The sequence below is a fragment of the Vespa mandarinia genome, chromosome 7, assembly GCF_050613455.1.
Source record: "Vespa mandarinia isolate Hongniang chromosome 7, ASM5061345v1, whole genome shotgun sequence".
NCBI lineage: Eukaryota > Metazoa > Arthropoda > Insecta > Hymenoptera > Vespidae > Vespa > Vespa mandarinia.
The window spans coordinates 7575001-7596058 of NC_140816.1; the positions used below are offsets into that span (position 1 = coordinate 7575001).

A 21058-nucleotide genomic window follows, 5' to 3' on the forward strand; every position below is an offset into this window, starting at 1 on the left:
GTGTAAGCTGCTTTTACCCCAAGCGGCAAAGAGAATTTACAATTTGCAAAGTAAACAGCTGATCAAATTGTTCTCACGTATATTGTTGCAAGACGAAGACTCGATGTTGGAGGATCTCGAGCAGGGTGATATAGCCGAGACGATTCGTCTATTTTTCGAGAGTAGCACGGCCATTAAAGTCTCACCGAAGAGTTTGCTCACGATTCAAGAGGTAAAGTATTTTTCTTTTTTTTTTTTTCTTTTTCTTTTTCTTTTTCTTTTCTTTTCCTTATTTTTTTTCTTCTTTCTCCTTCTTCTTCTTCTTCTTCTTCTTCTTCTTCTTCGTCCACGAATTCCTCGCGCTTTTTTTTTTCTTTCCTTTTTTTTTCGTACCGCAACAATTTTTTACATGCGATTTTGGTGGTCTTCGTCGTCCTTGTCGTTGTCCAAGGGATCAGAAAATGTAATCGACTAAATGGATTCTTTTATCGTCGTCCGTGCAATCCCTTATTTTGCATAAATATCTTTCCCACATATGTCGATTGGTCAAGCTAGGATTTGCTTGTTTATACATCCATTTTTGGATTCAATCGAAAAATAAGAATTTCCCTTGACAGGTTTTTTTTTCTTTTTTTTTTTTTTTATTTCTTTTTCTCTTCTCTTTTCTTCTCGTCTCTTTTCTTTTGAAACGAATCGACCCTTCTTTAAGCCAAACATCCCGCATGTATTTTCTCTCACTATACTCGTTGAATTTCAAATTTACTCATCAAATATAATCGCATATTTTTTCTATTTTCCGTTTGTTCGTAGGTTCGATAAATTTTCGTCTTTAAAGATCAATTACTATTATTTCGAATTTAATATATTAATTAATATATATATGTATATATAAATATATAATTAATATATATATATATATATATAAATTTTTCTCCTTACCTGTTTCATTTCAATAAGATACGTTTCTTTTTTTTTTTTTTTTTTTTTTTTTTTTTTTTTTTTTTTTTTTTTTTTTCATACAAATACAGGTGGATCAGTTTCTCGAGTTTTTGTCAAGTTTAACGAAGGAGGACGAACAAATTCATCACTTTAAATCGATTATTGATAGGTAAATTCGTTTGTTTTATAATAAAAATAACAGGATTATTTTTTTTTTCTATCTGAGATTCTTATGATTTTTAGATGTACCGGAAATGATTTGAAAATGATTATAAGGCTGATAAAGCATGATCTACGAATAAATGCTGGTCCTAAGCACATGTAAGTATTTTTTCTTTTCTTTTCTTTTTTTTTTTTTTTTTTTTTTTGTTTTATTTTTTGAGTTCTTCCTATAATTATTTCTATACTAAAAGAATTTATGATAAATTAATATAATTTATATTTTTAAAATATAATTATTTAAATATAATTTAAATATAATTATTTTTTTTAAATATAATTATTTATTTACTATTATTATTATTATTATTATTATAGTCTTAGCGCCGTTCACGAGGATGCATTTAAAGCGTTTCAAGTGTCAATGAATTTAGAAACTGTGGTGGAACGATTTATGCCAACTACCTCTATGCCATCGTCAAATTCAGCAAAGGGAACTACTTTATTGACCTCGCCAGGTGGCACTAAAATAGCACTCTCTCTTATGACTCCTGTTTTACCGATGTTGGTAAGCAATAAATTCCTATATAAATTTTTAACGTTACCATACGTAGATAATATAAATAACTACATTATCAACATATCTATTCCATGTTAAGGCTGAAGCATGCAAGTCCGTTGAAATGGCAATGAAAAAGTGTTCCAACGGGATGTTCGCTGAAATTAAATATGACGGCGAACGTGTTCAAGTGCATAAGAGGGATAGTGAATTTCGATACTTTAGTCGATCTCTTAAACCAGTTATGGCACATAAAGTATGTTGTTAATTAATTTTTTTTTTATTAGAATTATTTAAGATTTATTCCAAAAAGAAAAAGAAAAAAAGATAAAAAATGTATAATAATAATTTCAGATAAAACACTTTAAGGATTACATTCCGAAAGCGTTTCCAGATGGTGATGATTTAATTCTCGATTCTGAAATACTTTTGATCGATAACAAAACTGGCAAACCATTGCCATTTGGAAGTTTAGGCATTCATAAGGTAAATGTAACTATATGTATATATAATAATTCATAATGTTAGATAGTAATACTTTTATACTAAACATCTGTCTGCAGTTGCTTATATCTACATGTTGCAGAAAACAGAATTTAAGGACGCAAACGTTTGTCTTTTTGTCTTTGATTGTATTTATTACAATGGAGAAGTGCTTATTAACAAGTAAGTTTTAATAAAACAATAAAGTATTTCTCTGTGAAATTGTAATAATTTTATTTTAACTTGTCAGATCTATGCAAGAAAGAAGAAAGATTTTAAAGAATAGTATGACAGAAATACCTAATAGAATAATGCTGTCTGAATCACAGGAAGTGCATGTACGTGAAAAAAAAAAAACAAACAAATTGTTTTGTTTTTATTAGTTTAATTTGCACATCTTCGATCATATTCATTTAATAATCAAATATATCATGATTTTAGAATCCCAAAGATTTGGCAGAGATGATTGCAAAAGTTTTGAGATTGGGTCTCGAAGGATTAGTTCTTAAAGATATTAAAGTATAAATCGTTTTTAAAAATTCTTATAATGGTACTATTATTAATATCAATAATGATTGAATATATATATATGTGTGTATGTAAAAAAATTATTTTAGAGTAAATATGAGCCCGGTAAAAGACATTGGTTGAAGGTAAAGAAGGATTATTTGTTCGGTGGCGCCATGGCCGATAGTGCAGATCTCGTTGTTCTCGGCGCATGGTATGGTACTGGTCAAAAAGGTTCGTAGATTTTTTTTTTTTTTTTTTTTTTTTGAAAAATTTTCAAAATAATCATCATTCTTCTATCTCTGCTAAAAATTCTAATAATATTGAAATGTATCTATTGTTTTTCTTTTTTTTTTTAGGAGGAATGATGTCAATTTTTCTTATGGGTTGTTACGATCCTGATACTGATAAATGGTTAACTGTGACAAAAGTGAGTGATTCATTTTAAAAGATAAAATTTGATCTATGTAAAATGAAATAGTTGAAGAGGATGATGATATGACGAGTAATAAGTGATAATTAATTAGGTACATTCAGGCCACGACGATGCTATGTTAGAAACTCTTCAAAATAAACTCGATATGATTAAAATAGGTAAGGATCCAACGAAAGTTCCAAAATGGTTACGAGTTAACAAACCAATGATACCAGATTTCATTGCAAAAGATCCAAAGGTAATCAATATATTCTTTCATCATTTCATCAAAAGAAATTAATTCTACGTGTATAGATTTTTTTTTAATTTTTTTTTAATTTTTTTTTTTTTTTTTTTTTTTAAGAAACAACCAGTTTGGGAGATCACCGGAGCAGAATTTACTGATCAAGGAGTACATACAGCGGATGGAATTAGCATTAGGTTCCCGCGAGTAACAAGGATTCGCAATGATAAGGATTGGTCTACTGCTACGAATTTGAAGGAACTTCGTGAATTATTTAAAAGGAGTTCCGACTCCTTGGACTTTAGTATTCTCTTGGGAGCCGATAACAGGTAAGATTGAAATCAAAGGAATTAACATTAACGTTTTTTTAACAAATACATTAGTCGATAATGTATTGTTATTTTTTTTTCTTTTTTTTTTTTTCTTTTTTTTCTTTTTTTTTTTTAATTTTTTTTTTTTTTGCAATCTTTAAAGTGAAAAGAAAGATCCCGAAGTAGTAGCTTCGACTAGTTCTACATTATCGATTTCCGACGAAGTCGATACCGAAAGAAATATTTCTCCAAAAGAAATAAAAATGGAGAAAACAAATATCATGGATGACGACAATGGGAATACAACAGAAAAAATTAAATTGAAAGTTAAGAAAAAATTTGAAATTGATCGGCCAAGTACAAGTAGAAAAATAAAGAAAGAAATAGAATGTTACGAGGAAAATGTTATAATAAAAAAGGAAATGAATTTATTCGATGTCAGTAATTATTCTGATATTAATATAAAAAAAGAGGACAATCCAATCGAGAGTTTAGAATACGAAGAATCCATGATGAATTATGAAATTGATTATGAAAGAGATAAGTCTATCAAGTATTACTCTTTCGTTAATAAAGACGTACGTATTATTATATTTCTATAGATCGATAAATATATTCACTTATCAATTATCATATTTTTATTAATACACATTTATAATAATATATTATATATCGTATTTTCATTATTATTTAATACACGATAATTTCTATTGATAAATTATATTTGAACATGTATAAATAAATGTTTCTCCCTCTCCCTCGATGAGAATAGTACATCGAATACAACGAAAGAGGAAGTCCATTAAATTGGATTGATGGTCGAAAGCCAGAAAAAGGATTGCCATTTGATGCTCAGCCTTTATCCGACAATATGGAGGATGTATTGGTAAGTCGACGCACCCATGCGATTCAACTCTGTAAATTACGAAAAATCCACTTTTTCATGATTCTTCCTCCTCTTCTATATTTTTTCGTTCTTCTTTCTTTTTATGGTTCTTCTTTTTTCCTTCTTCTTCTCCTTCTTCTTCTTTCGACTATCTTTATGCTTTGACGTTTAACGTTAACATTTTAATGATATCTAATAACTTAAAAAAAAAAAAAAATTATTAATTCGCAGAGATCAAAGGGCATATTTCAAGAGGTTCGTGTCAGTCTAGCGCGTGACATAAAAAAAAAGAAACGAAAACGTTTCTACCGAGAACTGAAAACGTATCCTTTTTGTATATTACGATATATGTATGTTTTATGTATGAAGGGTGAATCAGAAGTTTAATGACTTTAAAACTTTCATAAATTTTTACATTAATTTCTATTCCTTTGCTGTTTACTTTATTTTATTTTATTTTATTTTATTTCTTCGTTTTTTCTTTTTTTCTTTTTTTCTTCTTTTTTTTTCCAAATCGTAAAGCCTAAAAAAAAATAGACATATTTTTACAATTTGAACAGGATAATATTTCTTCCCTCACTGTGTACGATAACACTTTTTTTTTTTTTTCTTTTTCTTTTTCATTTATATATTTTCAACAAAAATAAAAAAAAAAAAAAAATAAAAAGAATCCACTTAGAACATTCGTGCATATGACATGGTATTGTAATTTACAAATGACATGATCGAAGTCATACAAATAAACTGTTAAAACCATTGCGTCTGTGAAGTATTTACAAGTTAATCGTTATTAAGTGGGCTTTCCAAATAAAAAGGAAAAAAAAAAAAAAAAGAAAAAAAGAAAACCGAAGTGGGGAAGAAAAAAGAAAATTGCATAATATAGACAGTAAAATGCATATGATCGAAACTTTTCGATCGTAGATAATTATGGCGTTGTATAAATTTTAATTTTTCTTCGAGATAAAACGTGAGAATTAAACAATTGAACTTGTTAATCCATGAAAAATTTTATTACAAAATATTAATCGGAAATAATATTGAAACTCAACACTTTTATTATTATATATATTTCTATTTTTATTATTATTTATTTATTTTATTTTATTTCATTATATTCGTTGGATATTTACAACAAAGATATTATCATTGGTCACTTAATAATCAATTTAATGATACGTTTGATGAAAATATTCGATGTGATCAATAAATAATGTCGGTATTATTGATTTTTTTTTTTTTCTATTCTAACGAATAAATACTTAAATTAATCTTCTTCTATTAGTATAAATAACATGAGTGTTCTGCAACCGAATAAACGGGAATAGTATATTTTTTTAATATGAATGATACATTTATTTGTATTATTTTTACTAATATTTTTTTATGTATTACTTTCATGGTATATTTGATTTGATATTATATCGTATACTTTTCGATGAAATAATATTAGTATTATTTAATATAAATGTAAAATATTAAAAATTCTTTATAATAAATGTAATAATAAGTAATATATATATATATATATATATATATATATATATATATATATTTGTATGTTGTTAGAAAGACATAATAATTTATTATTTAATTAAATTTAATTATCTCTTATTTCTCTTATTTTCATTAGGAATGATGAAAGCTCTCTATGCAAAATATATTTTGCCATAAGAAACTTCGTAAAATTTTATAAACTAATATAAAAAAAAAAGAAAGATAAGAATTATGTATATATATAGTTATTTCAAAAGATAATATAATTAGAGATCATTAGGTGGAAACATTTGACTTGTAGTCTTCAATCCCTCGAGGGAATTCTTTTAACACTAATTTAAGATACATTCTTAAGAAGTATTAAAACAGCTTAAGAATTATTATAACAAAACTTAAACGATATTAAAGATATATATATTTTTTTTTAATTTTTTAAGCATATTTTTTTTAAGCATAGAAAATTCACTTCAGATCAATTATATTGTCCTTAATAAAAATCAATAAATAATCAGACTGGGAGCGATTATCTTGAAAGATTCGGATCGATGCAAATCCACTCACGTGATTCACGATCGTAAAGAAATTCCATCGACAGTTCTGAGGGTTTGTTAATAAAAAAAAAAAAAAAAAAAAAAAAAAAAAAAAAAACAACAACAATAATAATAATAATAATAATAATTAAAAAAAAAAAATTGTATTTGGTTAATACGGTTAACAATTATTAATTTAGAAAACAATTTTTTTTTTTGTTTTGTTTTGTTCCCTTTTAATGTTCCTAAAGGATATTTTTAATTTAATAATTTTTCATAACTCTTGTAAACATTTGTATTTGTCGGTTACGGAAATAAAACAGGAATTTCATTTCCACTGTTCAATCGGACGAATGCAAAAGGAGCGAGAAATTCGGATCGATACGAACACGAACTTAAATCTCTGCTCGCATCGCCAGGATTTGAAGCTAACAAGATTAATCGTAGAGTTAATACCGGAGCCATTACCGAGACTGCTTCGTCGTTAAACAGTTTCCGTAACCTGCAAGATGCCTGCTGGATTTAATCGTCCATCGGCCTATGCCAATTAATCTCTACATGTTGTCATAGCAATTACCTAATAGATTCTACAAGGCCCTACGATGTTATATATTAGAACACGTTTATCTATAATACAAATCGATTTTCTTATTGATCACTTTCAATTTTATTCCTAGTATAAATTTTTGTAAATAAGTCTTTTCTTTTTTTCTTTTCCTTCTTTTTCTTTTTTTATCAAATTTTATTATCAAATTTTTATCGAATGCTATTAAATTGTTTTTTCATTTATACTCATCTTTAAAAAAAAGATATTGACAGCGATATATCGCTTTTTAATTAATCATATTTTTCCTTTCCTTTTTATTTTTTTTTTTTTCTTTTTTTATTTTTTTATTTTTTTATTTTTTTATTTTTTTTTTTTTTTAAGTAATTCGAAAATATGTATATATGCGTGAAATTTATTCATAGATCTCATACAATGTTATTTTGGAAGTAATGATTTCTGTAAATAATCTTGTGCTCGTTCAAAAATTTGCATTTTTTTTCTTTTCTTTTTCTTTTTTTTTCTTTTTTCTTTTTTTTTTTTTTTTTTTTTAATCTATCAGCGATACACTTTTATTCAATTGATCCTGTTTTTGATATAATCTTTTTTTTCTTTTTCCTTTTTTTTTCTTTAGAATTTTAAAGTAATTTGAAGTACTCGTGTACGTGTAAAATTTATTATTATTATTATTATTATTATTATTATTATTATTATTATTATTATTATTATTATTATTATTATTATCATTGAATATTATATTAATATTTTATGTTTTTAGTTTATATGTATATTTAAAAATTTTTTTATAGGATTTCGAGGACGTACCAAAAAGTGCAAGACACGTTAATTCATCGTGGCTGGAAGAATCGGCTGCATCATCGGAAATGAAAGATATTTATTCGTACGCTGTAACATTAGTTGCGGATTATTGCGACTGTTCTTGCACCTGTTCCTATCAATGATAAGAACGAGCTACTTCAATTGAAAATATCCTTTGTCATTTTCTTGATTTTCTTCACTTATTCCGACGGGCTTTTTATCTCGATATTTTATTATTACGGAAATCTAGTAAATATTTAATAAATAAATTCGAAATTGAAGGGACTAACGATGGGCAAAAAGAAAAATGTGAAAAGGATGAAGACAATTTAAAAACTTAAGAAACAAATACTTATCGAGTATTTTTTATTATTATAGAAGTATTCAAAATTCAATGTACTTTACGACGAGTGATAAAATATGATAAGTGATATATTTTAAAATTTAAGAGAAATGATTACTAACTTGGAATATATATATATATATTTTTTTTTTTTTTTTTTTTTTATAACATATTGATATACTCATTTTATGATTATATTAATTATTTTATATTTATATAATGTGAAATTAAAGAACGTTCTAGGAGATGCCGTAAAAGTTAAAATCCAATTTAGAAGCCATTACGAGAAACGACGTGATGGAAAATTTTGTTTCGCAAAATTGAAATTAAGAAGACATTGTAGAAGGGTGGGTATACACACTTGTACGGTTTAAAGAATGAAATTAATTATATTACGGTAATTAAACTCTTTGCGAAACTATCAGTTTTCAAATTGATGTAAAATTAAAATGATGAAAAAGTTCATTGAAATTATTTACGTGTATAGATAGTATATTTATTAGAATGTAATTGTTTTTATTATATAATATTTCTTAGAAGGAACTAATTGTAATTAATGATAATGATAATGATGATAATAATAATAATAATATTAATAATAATAATAATAATATTTAGATATTTTTTAAAATAATCAAGAGCATGTGAATAAATTGTGTAAATATAAAATATGCCTTTTACATTAAATTGTTAATTAAATTTATAACAACAGCATATTACGAACGAAATATATTTCTTCTCTTTTTTTTTTCTTTTTACTAAATAAATACAATTTTAATGGAAATAAAATCCTATATTAACGTATCATTATCTGTAACCAATATAGATTCTTAATTATAACATAAATATAGGTATATAGTATAATACTGCTTTGTTTCTTTTTTTATTTATTTATTTATTTTTTTTTTTTTTTTTCATTGAAGATTAATCTTAATACATTTTAAACAATTTTTATGGACATCATATTATGGTATCGTAAGTTTCGAATACATTGCACATACTCCATTAATATATTCCATTATTTTATTAATTATTTAATTAGATAGATAAATAGTATCGTAGTATTTGATTCAGAAGATAAAGACTCCATTAGTTATAATAATCAATATTTTCAATATGTTCCCTCAGATCGAACGAATAATAAAGATCGACAATATTTTCTTATTTATTTCCTTATATCTATTAGGAAAAAACAACAACAACAATAATAACAACAAAGAAAAAATCAAATTCAAATAGGATATGTATTTTACTAAACTACTTCTTGCTTCGGTATTGAGAGGATATTGCAGAAACGATCGATGTTTCCCCTTTACATCCGCCAACTTTACTATTTTTCATTATTATTTCTCTAATTTAAAAAAACAATAACGTTTCTCGATTATTATTAATAAACATATAATAAAAAAAAAGATATATGTATATATATATATATATATATATATATATATATATATATATTATTAAATATGTATTAATTTTATTAATTTTATAAAAATATATATATACATAAAATTAATAAAATTAATATATATACATATATATATGTATGTGTGTATGTTAACAATTCCCTCTTATTAATTAAACATTCCTACAATTTATGTGATTATTAATAATGATTGAAAATTAATTTTCACGTAGAAATACATACGACTAATAAAATAATTCTATTGCGGATATTAGGACGATCGTAATTGCATCATATATAATTAATTAATTGATTATTTAATTTAAATATATTTATATATATATATTTATATATACGTATATATTTGTTGTTCTTTATTGAAGATATCTTTCTCGTCGTAATTATTTCATTTTTAAGGCGAGACTTTGAAAAGGATAAAAGAGGGAAATAGAGATAGTTGAATATGGTATCCTCTTTTTTCTTTTTTTTTTTTTTTTGTTTTTGTTTGTTTTTTATCATTTTTTTTTCCTTTCTTTTTTCTTTTTCTTCTTTTTCTTTTTCCCTTATCTTTCCTTTGTGCAAGCAATAAAGTAGAATGATTTATTTGCCGAAGCAGGAAACTGCATTGAAGGCGCATTGCTTCCAATAACTTCGCTTACGTTGGAGATCTCCAATGTCGAGTTGGTTTCTAAGTCGTTTTACGATCTGCTTCGTAAATAGATAATTTATTAGTGCTGCATCGATGCTACCGTCATCATCCACCAACTGCAATGAGGAAAAACGAAAGTATGTATTCTTTCCTTTTCTCTTTTTCTTTTTTTTCGTTTCTCTTTCTTTCTTTTTTTTTTTTTGTTTCTAATTTAAAAAAAAAAAAAAAGAAAATAGACAAAGTGCTTTTACACTTTTTACATTAAAAAAAAAAATATATATATATATATATATATATGTATTTATTTTCTTTTCTTCTTCTCTTGTTAATTTAAATCATTTTTGTGTATACTATCTTTTCATTCCAGAGAGATTAAAATTAATTTTGTATTAATTAAAAAAAAAAAAAAAAGATTCCGATACATTAATTTTTTAATATAATAATAATAATAATAATAATAATAATAATAATAATAATAATAATAATAATAATAATAAAATTATTCCAATTTAAAATGTAAAATAAATGAAAAAAAAAAAATCGTATTATTATATCTTATTATATTATCTTTGTCTTCTTTTTCTTTTTTGAGAAGAAAGAAAAATGTTATTTATTTTTTTAATTAGTGACTTTCAATATATATATATATATGTATCATTTAAAATGCTTTCATGAGATTGCTTTAGAAAATATTCTAGTTCAATAAAAATCTCTTTCTCTCTCTCTCTCTCTCTCTCTCTCTCAATCTATTTATCTGTCTATCTATCTAACTCTCTGTCTATATTGTAAATTGTCTAAACGCGAAATTTAACTTTCAACAAATTCCCTGAAGTTTCTATCTCAGAACATTCGAAAGTACAAAAACACATTCAATCTCTCTTTCTCTGATCGAGAAAACCTTTTAAATCAGCATAAACTTCGATATTGGTTATCTAATATCTATAGTGTTTGAAGAATAAATTATTCTTATGTATGACCATAGATTTCTAAATGTAAACGAAAGATCGCTTCGAGAGAACTGGGACAATGTTAATTCTTAAAATAATTACTTCGAGGAAGAGATAACTTTACTTTGAAATATGAATTTAATTAACGTAAGATACCGATAGTTGTTATAGTTATATCTAAATACACTTGACATACTTAGTTATATTATCATAACAGTGACTACTAACGCTATATCACTATCTACTATCACTATCACTATTGTAAATACATTAACTCTATCCTATATATTTATATTATTGTTACTTTAACTTTAACATTTCAATATATAATTGAATATATAATTGAATATATAATTTATATATATAGCATAGCAACATAGACGCATACGTACATATATTCACGTACACACGGATACAAAAGTTTATGTTCAATTTATACATTCGATCACGCACATACATAGATTTAAATTCAATTCATCCACACACACACACACACACACACACACATATGTGTGATTAATCGTTATAAAAAAATTCCAAAGACATATAGCTACTTATATTTTTTCGATTTTTCTTTATCACTTTTTATTTTATTAATTTTTTTTTATCTTCCAACGTAATATCATTTCCTTAAGTTTCCTAATTATCAATGTTAATAACAACTCGTGTCAATTTACGCGTACGCGTGACTAATCATTGTCGCTAAAATTTCAAAAAAAGAAAAAAAAAATAAAACAAAAAGAATGCAAGGCGACTTTCTTTTTTCTTTTAAATCTTGTATTTTATTGTTATTATTTCTTTCTTTTTCTCTTTTTTTTTTTTTTTTTTTTGTTTTTTTTGAAATTTCTCTTTCATCTGGTAATGTAATAATCTTTCCACGATATATTATTTTATTTTCCTAGGAAGTTAATTACCGTTTCTCTGATTACTTCGTGAAAAGACGAGCGCGCGACATTTCCCTCGTCAGTTTGAACCCTCAACCTTCAACACCACCAATCCCATCTAACTCAGCCCACCCATCCACCTACTCATTCGTTCTTCGTTCTCTACCGACCTTTCGTTAGAATTCTAAAGCTCGTTTTGTTTTACAAGGAAAGTTTGGATGCAGTTACGTTGCGATAACGAGAATAAGGTTAAAGTATGTTTGCTTGAGCGTAAACGATTCGCGCATCCAAGCAGTTTCAACTCCTCGTTTGCATTCCATGAAAATCTCTTGTCTCCTTGATACATGTATATATATATATATATATATATATATATATATATATATATATATATATATATATATATACGTGTATGTATACTAATGATATTATGATATTCTTCTTAGTTAAGTTGAAACGATATCAGCAAACCGTCAACCATGACAAGAAAGTTTATGGAAAGTTAAGCATTTCAACTATTTGTGTTTTTGAGAGGCATATAAACGATACTGTATTTGTATTCTTTAAAATGAAGCAAAAAAAAAAGACAAGAAAAAAAAAAAAGAAGATCTTTAAAAAACAGTCATGTAATACAAAAGTTAATGACTAACGAGTAAAAAAGAAAAATTAAAGTAATTCCACGTATGCACGTACGTATTCGAAAAAAAAAGAAAAAAAAAAAAAAAAAAAACAAAACATATTTTTTCGATTCTCTAGTAAAATGACTATAGAATTATTAGATCGATCTAAAAAAACAAAGAAAAAAAAGAAGAAAAGAAACAAAACAAAAGAAAAAAAGAAAAAAGAAAAGAAAGAACGAAAGGAAATAAGTTTCGTTCCTTTTTTTCTTTTTCTTTTTTTACTTTTTTTATATCTGACGATGTCTCTCGTTGAAAAGTAACAAAATGGATCGACATAAGGGTGTTTTATTTTTACGATAGTACCATATAAACGAGAAACTCATCTTTACGAGGTATTTCTCTCTCTCTCTCTCTCTCTCTCTCTCTATCTATCTTTCTGTCTCTTTATCTCTCTCTTGATCCTTCTCTTCGTTAGAGTTATTACCTAATTCTAAATCTCAATAAACCATCGAAAGGTCTTTTAAGACAATCCTTCGTACATTTTTCTGACGTGGTTTCTCTCTCCCTCAACCAACCCCACTAAACTTTCCACTCTCATCCTTATCCTTTACCCTTTTTTTCTTCCTTTCTCTCTCTCTCTCTCTCTCTCTTATTCCTTTTTTTTCTCTCTTGCATGAATTCATAAAATATATCGACAGTTGGAACCAGTTGAAACGTTCCGTATCGACTTTTCTACGATACAAGCTTTGGAGATCGATTACGTCGATTGTTCATGACGTTTCGTTACTTTCAGCTTTTTCTTTTCTCTCTCTCTCTCTCTCTCTCTCTCTCTCCTTCTTCTTCGTTTTTTATTGTTCCCTTTAATTTGTTTAGCATCATGTTCATTTAGCAAAATTCTAACTTCGTGTATTCTCGACATTTATCAAATAAGCAACGAAACTTTTCTAAATATATATATATATATATATATATATATATATATATATCCCGTAGGGAGACATTTAATCGGAATTTTTTCTTAAACGAGATCAGCAAAACGAACGTCGAGTCAGTATTTTGTAAAAGCTTCGTAGATTTTACTTTAGATTATATAGCCTGACATTTTCTAACTTTGCCTTAGGTTGCAATATTTGAGAAAAAAAAATAAAAAAGAGAGAAAGAAATATATATATATATATATAATGTAATTATATAATTTTTTTTAATAGTATATTATAACAAATGGATTGTATACTGAAACTCGAGAAAAAGAAAGAGAAGAAGAAGAAGGAGGGGGAGAAGGAGAAAGGGGAGGAGAAGAGATCTCGTAAGGTCGATTTGATTTCACCATTTGCATTTTCATACTTGAAAAATTTTCTGATCGTTCGAGTGCAATCGTTTCAAGGGCGATAAAAAAGGAAAAAGAGAAGAAATAAAAATGAAAATGCCGGAAGTTAAAGGAACTCGTGGTTGATTCGATAACCGATAATCCCGTCTTAGTGGATAATCAAATTTTAACAGACGTCCATCCGATTTTCATGTAAACATTAATTTCAACGTGCTTATAAACGTCAAACCGGCATTTCTCTTGTTTCCTGGATCTTCTGTTCTCTTTATCTTTTTCTCTATTTTTTTTCTTTTTTTCTTTTTTTTTTTTTTTTTTGTGGAACTTCCCTTTGGACCTTCATATATACTACGAGCATTTAATTCGCAGGATTATTAGTCCGAAATAAAAAGAAAAATAAATAGAGAAGGAAAAAAAAAAATAAAGAAAGAAGATTGTAACCTAAAAAATACGATATCTGTCAAATAAATCAAAAAAAAAAAAAAAAAAAAAAAGAAAAAAAAAATTGAAGAGATCTCTGATCAAAGTTCGATCTTCATATGCGATATAATAGGAGAAACATGAACAAAATCGATTGAACATATTTCTATATACACTCACGCGAGCGCGTGATATTTTTGATATTTTTTTTTATATTTATGAAATTTTTTTATTAGATTTTATAATTATGAAATTTTTTTTTATACATATGAAATTATGATATTTTTTTTTATATTTATTTTGATATCAAAAAATAAAACATTCTGGAGTTTATTAAAGAAAACTATAACAATATTACCTTGGGAATAATCAGAAGCGAAATGAAATATTAATTTTCTTATATAACGAACGTTTGATTTATTGAAATCGAATTCAATCTTTAATATTCTACTACGATTTCATCCCTTACGGGAAATGTTACGTAAAAAATGCCGTAACACGTTCTTGGTGTAATCTTTCTTTCTTTCTATCTATCTTTCTTTCTTTGTTCCCTTTTTTTTTCTTTTTTTTTTTTTTTTTAAATACCTTCTTTCATTTCCGTGTTAAATAATCTTGCTAACATCATCATAATAACATCGTGATAACATTTTTTACAAAATTATTTAATCTCTAATTTTTCTAACACTCGAATATGCTCGTGACCATTGAAAGATGAGATCTATATCATGTGGTATAAGAAAAAAAAAAAAACCCCACGAAAAAAGAAAAAAAAAAAAAAAAACAAAAAAAAAAGCAGTAAAAACAACGAATTCTACAAAAAGTTATTCTAGATAAACTAAAATAAAATATTACTCTATCTGTACGAAGAAAAGCAATTTCTATTGACAAAAAGTATAAACTCAGTGTTCGTCCAAATTAATTCTTTCAAAGACAATACCTTTGCGTGATTGCACGATAGCCTTAAGATAAGTAAAAAAGTAAAAATGTAAGTACGTGCCCAGGAATGAATCTTTCCTGTCATCTTATTCGTTCGTTAAATTTTGAAGGTGATCCTGTTAAAAAAAAAAAAAAAAAAAAAAAAAAAAAGAAAGAAAAAATATTATTCAATCCGCAATTTTCAGAAGATTCATATTGAAGATTCGTCTCAAAGAGATCTATACGATTATGTCAACACCTATGTTATATCACATTGATAGAAAGAAAAGCGATGAAATAAAATTTTAATATTTTATTAATAAACTCTTTTAACTTAGCTTTCTTTGTTTTCTAATTTTTGTTTTCTTTTTTTTTTTTTTTTTTTTTTTTAATTTTGTACTCAAAATATTTCCATACAATAATTATACGCGATTTCGTATCTTTCCTATGGATTAATTCTTCTCATTAATTTATCATAGGATTTGAATAATTAAATAATAATTTCGAGATAGAGAGAGAGAGAGAGAGAGAGAGAGAGAGAGAGAGAAAGAGAGAAAAAAGAGAACGAGGGAGAGCAATCATTTCGTGCGATGTGAACGATAACAATCTCGATGTTGTACAAATACGATAGCAAACGCGGTAAACCACTTTTCGTATTTCCCAAATGACAGTACTTCGAAAATAAAGAGAGACAGAGACAAACAGAGAAAGAGAGAGAGAGAGAGAGAGAGAGAGAAATAGAGAAATAGCGTAAATGGGAAATACTCTACGCAAATTTGATAGACATAGATAATCGTTTTGTGGTTTCAATCGAAAGTGACAAAATTATATGGTACACGATTATAAGGGACGAACAAAGTTTCTATGACGTGTTTGACGCGTAAAATTAGTAGTTCAATTAACAAAGAAGTTAAAATATCAATGGTGTAACTAATTAAAAGAAGAAGTCCGTTGCATTGCCGCAGGAAATTACGTTACGTGCTACATGAATCTCCTGGTTGCTTTTAATACGTAAAAGGTCATATTTCCAAATTGCACGTATATATTTAATCCACTATCAGTGCTTTGCGTCAGCTTGTAAATTCGATCATTTCATCTGTATTTGTAGAATATTAATATATACATACGTATGTACGTACATACATACATACATACATACATACATACATAAGTATATAATTAATTACGAAATAAATAAAATTCTTATTTCCTTTTTTTTCTTTTTTTCCAAAAAACTTTTTTCCCAGATCGAAGGTATCCCGATTTTTTTTTTCTTCTTGTCACTTAATGGAATGAATTGATTGGAAAAACAAAAACAGAGACAAAAATCAATCGCAATTTTTGTGGCTACCTTTAAAACCATTTTCAAAAGAGGAAAGACCGTACGGTTTTCATTTTTTTTTCTTTTTTTTTTTTTTGAATCTCCCCTTTCTTTTTTATCTTTCAATTGTCAATTAAAAAAAAAAAAAAAAAAAAAAGGAAAGAAAGAAAAAAGAAGAGAAAGAAATAAATTCTTATAATATACAACGTAAAATCGTACATGCTTTCGTGCACAAAAACGTGATTCACGTTTATAACTCAATGCCTCGTCGTTCATCCAAAGAGCTCTATCTTTCTCTCTCTTTTTCTTTTTCTATGGCGATAAAAAGTTACTCTTTTAAAAAAAAATATATACACGTATATATCAGTGAAATTGAGTCACGACAAAGAGTGAATGCAGAGATTTACTCTCTACCTCTCTCTCTCTCTCTCTCTCTCTCTCTCTCTTTATAAAATCCATGCAACAGGTTTCTATATCCCTCATTTCTTTTATCTATTTTCTTTTTGTTTTTTTTCTTTTTTTTTTTTCTTTAAACAGATATCCAGTCAAAAAGATTCATTTTTTCGAGCTCTTTCATGCGTAATATCGAAAGAAATTCTAAGAAACGATCAAAAAAATATTAAAAGGATATTGTTGATAACGGGATGATAAAATCATTATATATATATATATATATATATATATATATATATATATTTTTCTCTCTTTCTCTCTGTTTCTCACACACACACACACGAACATAGAATTAACATATTTTAATTTAATTTTGTGTGTATATGTGAGAAAGAGAGAGAGATAAATACAATGACGTGATTAATAAATAAAACGAAGATAATAGATAATAGATAATAGATAATAATAAAATTATTACGAACAATCTTTAAAACCAATGAGATATGCAATATATTATATATACCAATTATACACACATATATGTATATATATATATTTGTGTGTGTGTGTGTAAAATAATTTCGTTGAGATAACGTTCATTATTAAAATCACTAATTAATTATCAAATTTATTATTAATCCTTCAATTCGATTTTAACGATTAAAGTTAGATAAAATCGTTTGATCTTGTTATTTCGTGAAGGACATTCGATAAATTATAAACAAATAAATATATCGTTTATAAGGATAAAGAGAGAGAGAGAGAGAGAGAGAGAGAGAGAGAGAGAATAAGAGAATGAGATAGATAGATGGATAGATAGAAACGAAGATATAATACGGAATATCGATTATTACGATAGGAAATATCGAAATATCATCAAACATATCCCCATAATCGTAAATAAACAGGGATAGAGAACTCGTAAAAAGTAGCATGGCTTATCTTTTTCTTCTTTTTTCTTTTTCCTTTTCTTTTTTTTTTTTTTTTTTAGATCCAACTAAAGAATTTAATCGATAAAAGTAACTTGATTAACTTCTACCAAGTAAACATTAACTTCTTGTTATATGATATACGTATGCATGTATATATTTATTCATTTTTCGTAAAAGGTCTTCTCATTAAAGTCTTGCTTCTCATTAAAGCTACTCGTTTTACTTTTGTCATTTAAATATGCTCCAATAGATTATATACATCTCTCTCTCACTCTCTCTCTTTCTCTCTCTCTCTGTCTCTATCTCTTTTTCTACCTATCTATCTATCTATCTCTCCCTCTTTCTCTCTATCTCTCTCTCTCTCTCTCTCTCTCTCTCTCTTTGTCTCTCTTTTTTTCATTGAAATATCAAACGGAACGCGGGATTGCGTCTCCATTCGTTCGTTCGATTATTTAATCTTTCTCTTTCTCTTTCTCTTTCTCTCTCTCTCTCTTTCTCTCTCTCTTTTTCTTTCTTTTCTTTCATTTCGATTTTTGTTATTTCAAATAGATCTATTTCTTCAAAGCAATACGTTAAATACTTTCGATCGAAACTCATCTACAATTTGTGCCAATTATACTTGTCGTTTAATTATTAAACTAATAGTGATTATGTATATATATATATATATATATATATATATATATATATAGAGAGAGAGAGAGAGAGAGAGAGATAATGAAAAATAAAATAAAAAATATTTTAATCAAAAAAATATATATATATATATTTTTGTATTTGACTCTTAACTATGATTTTCCGAGCCATTTTAATTTTCGCTCGCCTAGAAAAAATATTATCCTAGGGAATAACTTATCCTAGAGATAACTCGCATACTTTTTCTTTTCTCTGATATAAAAATCTTCGATTAAAGTGATTAAACGTGATAAAACTTTATATTAATCGTTTGAAAGTAATTAATATGAATTTTTATTAAAAGATCACACTCACGTCTACGTCGTTCAAAAGTACATCCTTTTCGGGTGTTGGTATCGCCGTAGTCCAACCAATCATAACGATCAAGAACATCGTCAATATTACTGCACCCCGTAGCGACTGCATCTTTCTTTCTCTGAAAAAAAAAAAAAAAAAAGATAAAAAAACAGTGAAATTTAATCGATCGACGATATACATCTCACTAAAAATCATTTCACATATTCAACGACTTCGACGAGTATTGCGTTTACAAAAAATGGAAAAAACAAAAGATGGAGAAAAAAAGTAAAATAGATGAAAATAAAAAGGAAAATATAAAATAAGAAAACAAACAAATATCTCGAGTTTTCAAAGATTTATCAATGAAATCTCTCGAATTAATCTTTTACAGAGAAATATTTACGAATTATGAATGAACAAATACTACATATATATATATATATATATATATATATATATTAAATGCCATAAAGAACGTGAATTTTAAGCGAGCAATTTTAATTGGCCTCTTCCAATTGCATAAAAAAAAAAAAAAAGGAAAGAGGAAAAGGAGTAGGAGTAGGAGGAGGAGGAGGAGGAGGAGGAGGAGAAAAGAAAAGAAAAAGTAGAAAAAGTAAAGAATAGAAACATTATTAACGGGCTTAAAAGGTTATCACCAACGATTTAGGTGAGACCTTTTTCCGACTCAGCGTGATTTTTGTCAAAGACCTTCGTTAATGCGTCGTTACGATCTCCTACTGGCAGCTATAAAAAAGAATAGAAATAGAGAGAGATGGAGAGAGAGAGAGAGAGAGAGAGAGAGAGAAAGGGATAGGGCGAAAAAGGGTGGAGAAAAGGGACAAAGTTTATTCCCATAAACGATATCATTTTGTTATATCCCACTGATATCGAACAAAACGAAAATGTTTTCTTCCTCGTACTGATACATATACATACATATATATATATACATACATACATACATACATACATACACACACACACACACACACACACATATATATATATATATGTGGTAATACTTTCATGTTTTTATAAGATATTATATGAATATTTTTGTAAGCTTTTGTGTATGCATATACATAGGCATATATGTATGTACGTATATATATATATATATATATATATATATATAAATACGTATGTATGTACTTGTATATGGATGTATAGATGTATATATGTAAATGTACATATATATATATATATGCACGCATGTATATACGCATGCATATATGTATGGATGTAGATATGCATATAGATATGCATGCATGTATGTATGTATGTATATGTATATATTACAGAATCATTTCAACTACTACATACGTGTATGCTTGTAAATATGAATAGGTTGTCGTTCAGCATTTTTATCAGTTTCCAATATGATATCGAATTCATAGATTTATAATGTACGTACGTACAGATACTACGTGTAATGATTACTAAAGTTTTGTATACAAAAAAAGAAAAAAAAAAGAAAAAGAAAAAAAAAGCAAAAAAAAGAGAAAGAAAAAAGACTAAAGGAACAAAATAAATGAATAGAAAATAAAAAAAAGAATAAAACGAATGATCGAACGAAAGATAACGAAATTTAATTCGTATCAAACTGGTAAAAAAAAAAAAAAATAAAAAATATACACGCGCACACACATATATATATAATTTATACAGATCGAATTCTTCGCCATTTTCTTTTCTTTTTTTTCTTTTTTTTTTTTCCTCCCCGCGATAACAAAAAAATATTTTGCCTGTCGATAATGTTAACGTCAAATCAAATTTTTATAATGAACGTGGTTTTGAATTATTTCCATTCATCTCGAATACGTCAACTGGTATATCTTTATAATTCACATTCGTTTAATTCTTATGAATTTTTAAATTGAAAATTTAATCTTCCTTAACATCGATCAATTTATTTCTTTTTTCCAAATAGTCTATATTTTATTAATCAATTGTATATCCGCTTATTGTATCCTCTCTTAATCGTATCAATATTAAGAACGACAATATTCGATATAACGTGTCGATAATAAGATTTTCGTATATAGTTTATCGATAAAT

The 21058-nt window shown here is 26.4% G+C and overlaps 2 protein-coding genes across 3 annotated transcripts in view; one reads left to right on the forward strand and one right to left on the reverse strand.

Annotated features, from left to right (window-relative positions):
- Window positions 1-8358, forward strand: part of DNAlig3 (DNA ligase 3) — a 44676-nt gene extending 36318 nt beyond the window's left edge. Inside the window, exons 5-22 of the mRNA XM_035870358.2 lie at window positions 1-211; window positions 1008-1087; window positions 1162-1239; window positions 1456-1645; window positions 1737-1892; window positions 1991-2122; window positions 2223-2302; window positions 2370-2457; window positions 2561-2638; window positions 2737-2860; window positions 2986-3056; window positions 3154-3300; window positions 3406-3614; window positions 3760-4174; window positions 4369-4482; window positions 4714-4805; window positions 6489-6579; window positions 7860-8358. The exon at window positions 1-211 is cut by the window's left edge and continues 28 nt beyond it. Of these exons, the coding sequence (XP_035726251.1) occupies window positions 1-211; window positions 1008-1087; window positions 1162-1239; window positions 1456-1645; window positions 1737-1892; window positions 1991-2122; window positions 2223-2302; window positions 2370-2457; window positions 2561-2638; window positions 2737-2860; window positions 2986-3056; window positions 3154-3300; window positions 3406-3614; window positions 3760-4174; window positions 4369-4482; window positions 4714-4805; window positions 6489-6579; window positions 7860-8012 (2509 nt within the window). The 3' untranslated portion in view covers window positions 8013-8358. The remainder of the gene's footprint in view (window positions 212-1007; window positions 1088-1161; window positions 1240-1455; window positions 1646-1736; window positions 1893-1990; window positions 2123-2222; window positions 2303-2369; window positions 2458-2560; window positions 2639-2736; window positions 2861-2985; window positions 3057-3153; window positions 3301-3405; window positions 3615-3759; window positions 4175-4368; window positions 4483-4713; window positions 4806-6488; window positions 6580-7859) is intronic.
- A 1829-nt stretch (window positions 8359-10187) lies between these two features.
- LOC118443444 (prohormone-1) overlaps window positions 10188-21058 on the reverse strand; it is a 40386-nt gene continuing 29515 nt past the window's right edge. For both annotated transcript variants that reach the window (XM_035870444.2, XM_085658288.1), the window contains 2 exons: window positions 19016-19136; window positions 10188-10385 (listed from right to left, as the gene is read on the reverse strand). In XM_035870444.2, coding sequence (XP_035726337.1) covers window positions 10221-10385; window positions 19016-19136 — 286 coding nt within the window. In that variant the 3' untranslated portion in view covers window positions 10188-10220. The remainder of the gene's footprint in view (window positions 10386-19015; window positions 19137-21058) is intronic.